Source organism: Schistocerca cancellata, chromosome 3, assembly GCF_023864275.1.
Source record: "Schistocerca cancellata isolate TAMUIC-IGC-003103 chromosome 3, iqSchCanc2.1, whole genome shotgun sequence".
Lineage (NCBI taxonomy): Eukaryota > Metazoa > Arthropoda > Insecta > Orthoptera > Acrididae > Schistocerca > Schistocerca cancellata.
In genome coordinates, this window is record NC_064628.1 from 689,773,347 (window position 1) to 689,787,239 (window position 13,893).

Genomic DNA, 13,893 nt, shown 5'->3' on the forward strand with positions numbered 1-13,893 from the left:
GCAGTGCCTGGTAGGGCGATAGTGTCAAGCACCACAACATCCAATGACTCCACAATGCGGTGTGGGAAGGCAAGAGAAGACACGGAACGGATCGAGCATTCCCGCATCCACTTGGAGGTCCAATCAGTGGGCTACAGTAGCAGATGGACGTGAGGACACTCATCCAGGACCGAGCAGAGAAAGTAAGATGCCATCTAGATTGTAAAATTACTAAATAAACAAGTCTTACAATTGATTCTTCTATTACTGAATCTGCTAACACATCCAGGAACCTACCATGACCATCCTGCACACAGGATCAGCTCTTATAGTGTTAATTGTCCATCAGATAAATTCTTTTCCAGATGTGTACACAAAAGAATGTATTTAGTTTGTAGAAACAAAACTGTTTTATTCCGCACAACAACAATATATGTCATAATTATAAAAATTATTTATAAAAATATAAAAAATTACAAAATATATAATACAAAAATATCATTTATGGTTCAATGAGAATTATATGCAATTAAAAATATTTCAGAAATATGTTTACATGTAATTCTCATTTTGATCACAAGTATGAAATACTGATGGATCTAGATATAAATATTATCTTCTTTTGTCCTCTTCAGCCAATGATCTAAATGATTGTTGTAATGTTCAACTGTTGTTTCATTTCCTCCCCCGTTTCCAACCAATCAGGTACCTGCATAAAATGAACCACATTACTAATTTTTTTTTAAAGTAGAAGACTCAGTAAAAGCAAATTGTTGTTGCAGGTCAGTGCAAGCAGTCAACAATAGAACAATGTTTGAATCTCTTCCTTATAAAACATAAAAATAACATTAAAAATGGTTCAAATGGCTCTGAGTACTATGGGACTTAACTTCTGAGGTCATCAGTCCCCTAGAACTTAGAGCTACTTAAACCTAACTAACCTAAGGACATCACACACATCCATGCCCGAGGCAGGATTCGAACCTGCGACTGTAGGGGCCGTGCGGTTCCAGACTGTAGCGCCTAGAACCACTCGGCCACTCTGGCCGGCAATAACATAAAAAATATGTACACAACAAGAATGGTAAAAATTGATGAGACTGCGTACACTGAGAGGATATGTGACTATACAGAGTGATCATTGTTAATGTTCAAAAATAACTGATGCGATGCAGATGATGCTGAGACAAATAATTTAATAAAAGACACAGTGGGCTGCAAATGTCGGGAAACACCCAAAAAGTGGATGTCACCAGATGATATACCTCACTGCATGTGCAATGGTTGGGCTTGTCAATCCTAATCTTGCTATTAGGACAGTGCAACACATCGCTTCGGTAGACTACGCTGTTTTCATAAATGTGTACCAATTCATAATAGTCTACCAATACAGCAAGCACTACAATATCACATCACATAAATCAAGAACAAATGAAGAATACCTTAACAAGCAGTGAGTAGCACTGTCCCTACCAGGAAGTATAGGATCAACAAGCCCAACTGATGCGTGTGTGATGAGGTTCACCATCTGGTGATATCACATGTTCCACATTTATAATCCACTATTGTGGTATTTCTTGACATTTGCAGCCCCATGTGTCTTATTTTAAATTACTTGTCTTAGCATCCCCCACATTACTTTGGTGTTTTTAAACGTTTATAAGAATCATCCTGTAGAATGATTACAAAAGTACAATAAACAGACAATAGAGCTCTCTCTACAAGTATAACAGTATGGGAAAGTTCTCTCGGGACTGTTTAAATGTGACTCTGAATGAGATTAATGAGCCCCTTGAGAAAACTTGATCTACAGATGTTGCAAATGATTCTCAATAGATCAACAGTGCATCAGTGTCAACATTCATTCTGATCATTCTCATTTTTCTACTGTGACAGATCTGGGGGTTACATTATCATAGGAGTGACCCAGCTTACTGATGATGATTCAATGACACATGAACTTTCTGCATACAAGAAACGTGTTGCTGGAAGAGTGAGCTGTTATTTTGTTCCTTTGTTGAAGAAAGGCAAGTGAAGTCTGAATGAACATATATTGTACTATCTTGAATACAGTAAAAATGCAATCCTATCAAAGTACCCAATAATTCAAATTAAAAATGTTGTCACATACTACTCTAAGCAAGTCAGAGAGTGTACACAAAATTTCAAACAATTCTAAATTAAAGGTGTTTACATCATCCAAACTTGAATGCACCAAATTAAATCTCAACAAAGTTTAGTCGTTTTAAACTTATAAACCTTCCTTTACAAACTCTAAAGGAATAAAATGGGTCATGTAAAATCTACTATGCATATCATTATTGTTTCCATGTTAAATTATGCCTCTAGTGGCAAAAAATTTATCACATTCTGATTACTGTAAAAAGTTCTCTCAAATAATGCAAAGTGCATACATTGGTAAAAAACTCATGCCATTATAATCAGCACTCTGTACAGCCAGCTCTGGCATCAGTTATACTTAATGTTGATATTCCACTAAAACTACATTGCTTTTAACATACATCTTTTCCAGATATAAATACAACCTTTTCAGCCCCTATATTTATAAATAACCACTGAAAATGACTGTACAGCAACAAATACTTCACCAAAATTCAGTATCCTCAAAAATTCACATAATCTGCTGCGTGTTTGTGACACATGACTAATGTCATTGAAAAGTATGATCAAACCATTAAACAAAGCATGTTTGCAATGAAAAAATTGTCCTGTGGAGAACAAATGTGGAGATCACTATAAAAACCTCATAAATTATAACACAAAAGTATTTGTAAAACTTCTGTTGTCCCTTGTTCTTAACTCACTTGTTGTTTGGAGTCCTTAATGATAAGCTGAATTTACTGTGCCTATCTAATATGCAGTTGGAAGCAGTCTTTGACACTAGTATCACTGCACAGGATGAGATCTGATTATTACGCTGGATCTTCAGAGTAACCTTGGGGATATTTACTCCACCACTAAAATATTAATATCTACCTCATCTAGTCAATAAATCATTTCTTTTCCTTGATTCTATAATAGCCTTGTTTCTTGTTGCCAATTATGGCAGAAAAGCTGCACAGATTAAAAAGTGACAACTCACAAGCAGTCAATAGACAGAAATCAGCATTCACATGATCAAAAGTGGCAGTTCATTAGAGTCAGCACAAACAAACTATTTGACTAAACTTGTGAGCAGCTGTCATCAGCCATACACATTTGTAAGTGCACTACATCTGAGTTGTATATGATGGCCTGCTGACTCATAACAACTGCAGCCATTGTCAATGCACAGTCATTAAAAGGTAAAACTGTACTACTATATACAATCTGGTATACCCCATTATACATCAGAAGAGCAATTGTTTAATACCTTGACAACTCATTTTGAAATCTGGCCACATCCAACCAAACATGAGATCCAGGAATCCTATCAAACTTTTAACTTCAGTGGTTGTAACATAGTTCACTCATTTACAATAACACAACCAGTAAGACATATGAAATAATTATATGTGGTGTGTACTGAGATGGGGTCAAAACCTGTTTTGAGGGTCTAGTCTTCTAACAGGCCTAGAATCAACTGTAACTCATGAACTTTGACACAAAAGTTGGTGGAGTAACTAAATGAGTATAAAATCATCCTCATTTAATGATCTGTAGCTGTGCATATGGTACTATTTATTTGTTTTCACATATATAGTCACATTCACATAACTTTTCTGAATACATCTCGCCCAATATACCTTCAACAAAGAACTGGAAAATTTGCTGTTGAAGGAAGAGCTATAATAAATCTGGCAGCTGTCCATAGAACCTCTATTTACGGAATTATCACAGAATGATATTTTCAGGAAAGCCATCTGCAAGCCAAGTTATTAAGACGTTGTCTGATTTTTCATTTGGAGCAAGAAACAACTCTCAGCAGCAATTAATTGTTTCTAATAATAGCTTTCCTGCATAAAATGTCTGTGGTGTGCTATGATAACATCTTGTTCAGGTTGAATCCTTCAGTGGCTCAAAAAGTGGTACCACAAGCATTCCTCTCTGTTTACCTAGTTACTACTCTTGAACCAAATTTGGTCATATCTCCATGTCCCCTTTGCACTTCAGTAGCTCCTTTCTTTGGGGGAAAATGTCTCTGAACAAAAAACATATTTCAAGATCATATTTTTAAAGACTTTCTCATGTCTGCAATGAGGCAAATTTTGTGATTACCTATTTCCTATTATAACTGGCGAACTATTCTTTTGTAAAGGCAAGCCAAGGGATTAATTACTGTTAGGAAATAATTTTTTTGTTATTGTAGATAGCTTAATTTTGTCTGATTGAAACTGAAATTAAAGAACGGTATTGTATCCCATATTATAAACCATTCATTCAGAATTGTACGGTCTAGTTGAGCACTATTTATATACAACAGATTTCAGTTATAGTTGGGAGACAGTAACCATTTATGGTACTGCCACTGGTTTCTCAAAATAATGATAATTTGTAACAGAATCAATTATTTTTGCAAAAGTGGAAAATACTTAATTATTTACAAGTTGTGTGGAATCTTCAATCTGAGTGAGATGAGAAAATTCCACTGTATTTTTCAATATAATATTTTTAAAGGAATAAGGAAAGAAATAATATTACAATGAAGGGGAGATACTACAAAATCCACCGGGAAACACAATGAATGCTAAGATAGGAGAAAAGGGAACACTACAATAATATCATAAGAGAACCAGAGACCAATTTCAATCATCACAGGGCAAGACAGCTGAATCAAAATTTTTAAAAGAATCTTTAGGTAAATTCACTAAAAGAGAACAGATTATCAAGGATCAGCAGAGGGAAATACTGACCAACAGAGTTACATACAAGAAGATGGAAAACATACTTTTCACAACTACTCTACTATGTCATGCCTGGTGGTCTAGTGGTAAAGCACTTGACCGGAAACCAAAAGGGCATGTGATAAGATTCCTGGTTGGACCTTGGAGTTTTCAGTCTTCGATTTAACCTAGCCTTTACCTTTCAATGATGTGAAGGACTGCCAGAACAACACGTGGTTCATATTCCACATTAAACTGTAGGACTCCTATCCCTGATTGGATAACTGGGGTAGGTTAGGGGCACACAAGTCAACAAAGTGGCGTCCAATTGAAAAACTTGCACCAGGCCAGTGACCCACACAAAATTATAATTATTATAACTACTCTACTGTAATGACTGACAGTCTTACTTTAAATGTGAACAACCAGATACGGCTTATGTACAAGTCACCACCCCAATAGTTAATGAAGTACAGCAAGTAATAAAGAATAACAATACTTGTAGTGAAGACCAGATATGCATTGAGTTATTTACAATTTGGAAAACATAAACCATCCCTGAAGCCTGGAAAAGTGCAGGTGTATGTCCCAAATTTAAGAAGAATGATTCCCTCATGTGCAGTAACTACAGAGCAACTGCTTTACTGGGTGCCACTTATAAAATCCTACAGATTTTCCTATTAACCAGGCTGATCCCCATAACTGAAGGACTAGTTTAGGACTACCAATACCGTTTCCACAGAAATACATGATCCAGTCACATTAACGTGACCACCACCTATGTTCAATGTCAATGTGCAATAACAACAGTCAGACATCAGGTGGCAGCACTAGCATTGGAGGATATATAAAGCATGTTGGGGGACGTGGGAAACAGTGCAGTAATTGTTGTAACGCGGGGAGTGGCAACAGCTGACCTTTTCAGATGAATCATATTTTAAGCTCCACCAGACAGATGGCTACTGGTGTGTACAGTGTGAAATGTCCACAAGCAGAAACTCTGCAACAATCATCAGAAGGAGGGGGGAGCATTATGGTCCTCGGGGACCATGTCCACCTCTACATGCAATTTGTTTCCCCTCGACACAATGGCGTCTACCAGCAGGACAATGCAATGTGTCACACATTTCACAGTGTACATGTGTGGTTTGAAGAGCACCAGGATGAGTTTACCACGCTCCCCTGGCATTTAAACCTAATCAAGAATCTGTGTGAACACTGCAAGCAGGCTCTATGTGCCATGGATCCTCAACTGAGAAACGTAGTGCAACTGGCCTTGGCACTGGAGGTGGCATGGCTCCCATCTCTGTTAACACCTTCTGGAACGTCACTGACTCTCTTCCTGCACATCTTGCAGTCGGTTCCGCTGCAAAAGGTAGTTAATTCCAGCTTTTGACAAGTGGTCATGTTAACGTGACTGGAAAGTGTAGATCTATATTACATCATTTATTCACTCCAAGACAAATAACTGAGAAGATGTAGGAATTGAGTGTAGATGTTCCCATTTTCAAAAAGAACCACTATGGCATAAATTGACAGACAGTCCTAAATATTACAAAGGAATCTGAAATACTCTCAAAGTTGATCAGATTATTTAAAAAGTGTATAGAATACATTTTATATCGTATAAAGAACACCTGTAGGAGAAACTGAAAATTTTAGTGTGTACACTGGACTGAGGCATGGAGATGCCAATTCACCTATTTTATTTAACCTCATCACAGAGGCAATAGATTGAGAATTTATTAAAATTAATCCACAAGGGATCCACCTGCAGGGTTAACAGTACTAAACTTGGCTATGCAGATGATGTAGCATTAACATGTGGTTCCAAAACAGAATTAATCTGAATTATGCAAAATTATTACAAAATTGCTGAGAAAACAGTATTAGACATTAATGAAGAAAAGACAGAATATCTAATTATAACCAAGAAAATCTGAAGTGCTGCACCTTTGGCTGTAGATGGTATTCACTTCAAGTCATTTAGCTGTTTCAAGTACTTAGGAAGTGTTTTTACTAACAACAATAGGACAGATATAGAGACAGATACCTGTCTAGCAATAATGATTAAGACACTTTTTAGTCTTATCAATAACTTAAGGAAAATATTACTTAATAGTAACTTCAAAATTCACTTGCACAAACTGACTATTATACCAACAACATTTTATATGGATGTGAAGTATTAATATTCAGAAATAAAGACAAAGAAAAAATATTAATATTGGAAAGAAAAATATTAATGAAATATTTTAGATCTGAATGTGATGACAACAACATGGAATGGAGGATAAGAAAAAATGAAGAACTTCGATGGAGAATCGACTATCTAAAACAGCATTTTGCAGGACAATATGAGAAAAATTTTTAGACCTGAATGTGATGAAAATAACATGGAAACAAACACTGAAAACTCTATGTAGAAATATTAACAATATAAGAAAAGATAGATTGCTACTTACTGTAAAGAAGACACGTTAAGTAGTTGTAGACAGGTACAACTAAAAGCTTTTGGCCACAGCCTTCATCAGCAAAAGGGAAACATACACCATTCACACACACAATCAAGCACACCTCATACACACATCACCATCAGCACAGGCAGAACTGTACCAAATCTACATAATTACATTACCAAACACACTGTGTCTTGCATTGTATTGTGATGTTATCTGCCAATACAAAATAGGCTTATTTTCTGTCTGTCAATGGCTGTTTTTTTTTTATTTTAGAAAGACGTATTCCGTGTAATATTGCCCACATTCATATCTGATAAACATTAGAAATGAATTACAACTGGGTTCTAATCCTGTGACTGTAATATTATGAAATAAAAAATTCTCTCTCTATTTTTAATATAAAAGTTTTATAATGTACCCTATCTCACAGATACAGAGTAACCAGTCTAAACAAAACTATCAGTTCACTGTCATGTACTAATGCCATACTCGCATCCTGTAGCTTTATATTATAATTTTAAAAGAAATTTGACTGGTGCAAAACATCTTGAGCATTAAAGAGTGCCCTCTAATATAAAATGATACCACGCAAGAAATGGTGTTACTATGTAATTACAAAATATGTAAATTCAAAATTAAAAACCAATTGTGATTTATTGTTATTTTTTATACATTCCTAGATAGCTGGCATTGCCTGAAACAGGTCTTTTTGAAAATTATAAATTAATGAAAGTAAAAAATAAAAACAGCAATTGACATAAAGGAGGACTGCAAGTGACTCCCTATGACAAATATATACAGTTTTTATTACCTATGAATGTTCCACATTATTTGATTTTTGTAGCTCATGGGCTCAGGCTCTCCGGTTTATTGTAGACTGTTTCATGAAAAACTTATCATACTAATCTCCACAGTCACCCTGTGGCATGTAATAAGACTGGTGTGTGCGCCACGATGTTTGGTACACATCACAGTGATGTAAAACACTCCCATACTCTCAATGCTCAAGCAAGATGATAAAATACTCAAACTCTTACATGAGCATTTTTTGCTTTCATTAATATTCACTGTGCACTCAGCCCTATTAATTATATTAAAAACTGACTGTCAATCCTGACAGAGTGCAGTGTCACTTTTCTGTCACTAATGATAAAGAACATTCATTGTTACTTGGTATATGGCTGCCTATTAAGCAACCTTGAAGATTTGGGGATGGGTAAATTTATGATATGTTGAACCATTTGCAGGATAATATTCTCAAATGCAGTTAACACACTATACAGAATTCTTGTGGTATGCAAATATGCAATGTATGTTTATGCCTTCAACAACATTTACTAAGCTGAAATTGATGATTCCTTGAAGCAATGATGTCACATTGGTCTTATTTTCGCAGTGACGAGGTGATTTCATATTCACTTGATGACTCTTTTCCATGTTCACTTGATGACTCTTTTCCAAACACTTGTGGTCTCACACAGTAGCTTTTAGTGAAAGTCAACAAGCTGCACACACACATAAAGGAAAACATACTTTTGATGAAAAGTGCTAAAGCAAATATGATAAAAACTATAGCGATATAAATCCTTCCAAACCTATGGAAGTTTCAACAGGCACTGGTGCCAACCTCCAACTTCAGCCATCCCACATCACTGCCCTAGTACCCAAGGAAAGCTAATAAAGGCTGCCTGTAGCAAGAAATTAGCCTTCTTACTTTGAAAGTATCATCTTTGCAACTATTCCATTAACTGATCGTCCTTGTTTACCTTAAGCTGTGATATTTTTGCCATACTTTGCTTCTTCCCTTCACTTTTCTGAACTTTAGTGTCATGCCATTCTATATTGTTATTACATCCTGTTTAACTGTGTGTACTAGTATCTGCCTAACAGTGTCACATTCCACTGTTTGTGCCTTTTCCAACTGTGCCCATAGTACTCTAAGCAACTTCAATTCAGCATCCATTAAAGCAAACCATGTCTTGTTTAAATAAACACTGTCTCACATCATGGCAAACGCATTTATGCTGTCCATGACATCTGAAACAGGTAGCAACTGAAAAAGAATATTTGAAATACACGCAGCTAAATATACCAACCTAAGAGTCAGATCTTGAGCACAGCTTGTCATTACAACCTTTTGCATCTCAAACAGTTGTCACATTCCAAAGTTCGCACATTCGGTAAAATTCACCTTCATGATCCTCCTTTAAAAATGCTCGGAAACCTGTGAACAGAAATTAATTCTGAGTACGTATAAAGTTAAGCTGTACAGTGGCGGAGAGGAGAGGAAAATGGAGGCAGGGGAAAGGTAAAAGAGGGTAGTTAGGGGGAGGGGGGGGGGGAGGTAGAACGGGGAGCCACTGCTGTGGTTTGATAGTTGAGATACACCCACCATCAAATATGACAGTCTCTTCTACATGGTGTGCAGTTGCCTTTCATTATACCATTGTTAGTATTCAATTAACAATTTTCTGTTAATATATTAATATTTACATGTACATAAAAGAAATCAGACAAATAATGTGACAATACATCATACAGATGGCAAGTAGCAGCTTCACTACTCTGCCATCACATCTGAAACTTGCTCAATGAAAGATCCAAATTGCAATATCAGTCATTCAAATTCAGATACTTTAAATTCTAAATCAGCCACCAAGAACACAAGGAAGGTATGTTTCTCCGTTTGTTTGCTTGTCTTTTTTTTCACGTTTTCTCTCTGCTCACCTGCACATGTACTTCAGCAGATTAGCAAAGCATCATCAGAAGGAAACATCCTGCAGGAATTCTTCAATTGCAAATAATTATATTTAAATTTTACACACACACACACACACACACACACACACACACGTACTCACGCAAGCACAACTCCACGCACGACCAGGTAGGACCTCAGCAGCCACAGACAGTGGTAGTGTGTGTGTGTGTGTGTGTGTGTGTGTGTGTGTGTGTGTGTGTGTGTGTGTGTGTGTGCGCGCGCGCGCGCACTTTTGAAGAAAATCTTTTGGCCAAAAGCTCTTTTTGTTGTGCCCGTCTGTGACTCAGTATCTCCACTATATGGAGAGTGGCAATTGGTCTTTTTCATAATAGTGTCATTATTCCATCCTGGATTTTCCATTGTTTAAATATAAGATTATGCCAAACACTTTTCAAGTCTGATACATCCTCAGTATCCTGACACGTATTTCGTTTCTTGCTACACATATGCACTCTTGAAGTGTATACCTTGCCACAGGGGGGTGGGTTCTATACCTCAACAACGCAGAGACACATACGACAGGTGCAATCAAATTGGAGGGGTATCTGCAGAGGGGTCAAAATAACATGTAGTTCATGAAAAAGAAGCAACAGCCATCTTAATAGATGAAGTGCAACACACCACCTGAGTGATCAGCCCTTGCAACATTAGTCATCATGGTCTCTCTGATACTGTGACATGCCTGAAAGCTGGCAAAAATCATAGCTTTTAAATTTACTGAGGACATGCTACTTTACTGTGTGGTTTAATGACAACAGGGAATATTCATGAGGATGCTGTCATCACAAAAAAATCTCATAAACTGAATTTTAAAATCTCGGTTGGAGCATGAATGTAATACAACAATTATCCACCATTGCTGCCAATTAATGCTTTATGTAATATCTAAACAATAAAGTGCTCCTTGTTATAAAACAGTGAAGCTGCAGTGTAATGTTCTTTTAATACAAGGAGTATCATTCTTTTAGTTTTACCTTAGTATTTGAATATAATATACTAACTGACCACAAGTCTAAAAATACCCACATCTGTAGCAGTTCATACCATATTTACTCGAATCTAAGAAGCACTCGAATCTAAGCCGCACCTGAAAAATGAGACTCGAAATAAAGGGGAAAAAAATTCCCGAATCTAAGCCGCACCTGAAATTTGAGACTCGAAATTCAAGGGGAGAGAAAAGTTTTAGGCCGCACCTCCAAATCGAAACAAAGTTGGTCCATTGTAATATGAGACACAATTTAGGTCGAATGAAAGACGATACAGCTACAGTAGTTTGGTTCGAGTCGTAAGCTTAGCAGTTAAGCTTTACCAGGTAGCCATTGCTATGCGTCAGGTGCTCCGTCCGTATTTATACGGGTACTCTTCCTTTTTCACGTGCTTTGTCTGGTTTGAATCGGCTGCTTATTTTGCTTGGATCTGATAAGTGCCATTTTCTTTGTTATAGGTGTTTACGTTGCTCTAAGCTGAAAATGCATTAGTGTACTGCGTCATGAATTGTTTGTCGCATTCTGATAGTGCGTGTTTACGACCTGTCGCCGCTCGCGGCATGGCTGCTTTTGTGCTCACTACCGCCGCTAAAAAAAAAAAAAAAAAAAAAAAAAAAAAAAAAAAAAAAAAAAAAAAAAAAAAAAAAAAGGAATCATCTCATTAGCGAAACAATGGCAAGAGACTGCTATTTGTTGTTACTTACACTGCTGCTTTCTTTGATAATGATCAACAAGAACCAAATAATAGACTGCGTATGATAGAACATGTTCTGAACGAGAGTTAGCCGAAAATTTTTCTCCATTTGAAAATCTTTGCGGTCGCTTCTTTAGTACATCAAATTCTGCACAGAAATTAGTCATCTCAGATTTAAAAATCTAGTCAGTTGCCGTGCTTCATTTATGACTGTATCACTATTTGGCATAAGAATAATATGAATATAAACATGACACGATACGTATATTCTTCCACGTTTGCTGTTGTCTCACTCTAGTTTCGTAGTTTATTAGGCAGATAGGATTTAAATGAGATAGCAGCAAACACGAAAGAATACATGGCAGAATGTTTATATTCGTATTATTCTTATGGTGAAGAGAATACTGCATGTGATTCACATTTCACCAGGTTCCTATTAGCAACCATCACTTCTCACAGGTAGGAAAAAATTCAGAACGTAGAGTTGGTCATATTGACAAACATCCCTAACAGTCTTGCCAGTCGGATTTTCGTAGTACATTGAAATTCTGCTACATTCGAAGATGAACAATACGGAATTTGTATTTACTTCGTTGGACAATGTATGAAAATGCAGTGGTCGAAACTCGGGCCGGAGAAAAAAATGCTCATCTTCCACTTTCTTTTTTTTTTCCTTTTTTTTACTGACGCAGAGGTTTTGGTGCCAGTATTTATCTCTGTGCCTACAAAGCATGCCTGTTTAGCGCTGCATATATTCGATGGCAGAAGTTAGTTGTGGCGGCACCTACCAACATTTTTCAGAACTTCCGCTTGCTTTGCACTCGATTCTAAGCCGCAGGCGGTTTTTGGATTACAAAAACTGGAAAAAAAGTGCGGCTTAGATTCGAGTAAATATGGTACTTACTTTCCAAACTGTTTACATTTTATGAGGAGCAGTTTATTATGATAACAATTTTCTTAGACCTGTTTTCATTCTGCTATTTTCCAAAAGTAATGGTCTGATGGTGGTGGTGGTAGTGGTGGTTGTGATAAATGCATTGTTCCTGAATGCAAGGTCTTATGTCACAGACTGAGCATTCAGTGGGGTGTTAGGAGCATGTGAGGTGACAGATAGCTGTCAGCAGTTATCAAATAAATTAACTGTTGACAAACAAGCTTATTTAAACAGTTTCCCGTTTCAGTATTTTTGTTCACTCAAAGATATATTATTTTGCGAAGATACTCACTATTATTGTGACAAAAAATATTTGTATTAACAAAGTGATTACATTCACCATTCTATTTTTGTTGTTATTTGACATGTCTATGCTACATTCACCTGCATCTGGCTAGTGCATAAATGTAATAACAGAATTTGACCCTTACAATTATCTCGCACCTTATACAGAGATGTGCTCCTTTTCTGCTAACAGTATTCATACACACTACTTCTGAACAGACTACGAGCAGCTTACACCGAGCTGAAATTGTGATTCCATTGCTACAAAAATCATATGTAGCACCAGTAAAATTTTTGATTCTTTCGTACGAGATCCTACATGTCTTTTCAACACTTCCATGACTTGTATGTGTCTTATCACAAATAAATGAAAACAGAAAGAATATTCTTCAACAGTCAAACTGAAAAAATATCTAGATAATGCGATAAAACTGTATTACCTGTCAGCTCAAACACAAATACAGTTATGAACAAACAAATGATGTACAGAATGAGATTTTCACTCTGCAGCGAAGTGTGCGCTGATATGAAACTTCCTGGCAGAATAAAACTGGTTGCCGGACTGCGACTAGAACTCTGAACCTTTACCTTTCGTGGGCAAGCGCCCTACTATCTGAGCAACCCAAGCATGACTCACGCCCCACCCTCACCGTTTTAGCACCACCAGTACCTCGTCTCCTACCTTCCAAACTTCACAGAATCTCTCCTGCGAACCTTTGATGATGTTAACAGCTGCATCTGGCAGATAAACAAAGTCAGAGGTCTCAACTCAGGCAGGGCTGACAATGCTGTAGAATCTATGACCGTATTTGTTCAGTTTTAGAATATAGATGTCACTTTGTATAAACAAACTATCTTCAAAAGAGATATTACAACTAAAGGAAAATAAAAAATATTCCAACCTACCACATAGTAGTACCCTGACACAGTACAACAGAAGCTAGTAGATCGTTCCAAGTAACAGATGAG

At 36.7% G+C, this 13,893-nt stretch overlaps 1 protein-coding gene across 1 annotated transcript in view; it reads right to left on the reverse strand.

Annotated features, from left to right (window-relative positions):
- Positions 1-400: 400 nt before the first annotated feature.
- The window catches only part of LOC126175674 (regulator of telomere elongation helicase 1 homolog), a 100,138-nt gene continuing 86,645 nt past the window's right edge, over positions 401-13,893 (reverse strand). Inside the window, exons 15-16 of the mRNA XM_049922598.1 lie at positions 9,361-9,488; positions 401-688 (exon numbers count right to left, since the gene is read on the reverse strand). Coding sequence (XP_049778555.1) covers positions 9,409-9,488 — 80 coding nt within the window. The 3' untranslated portion in view covers positions 401-688; positions 9,361-9,408. The remainder of the gene's footprint in view (positions 689-9,360; positions 9,489-13,893) is intronic.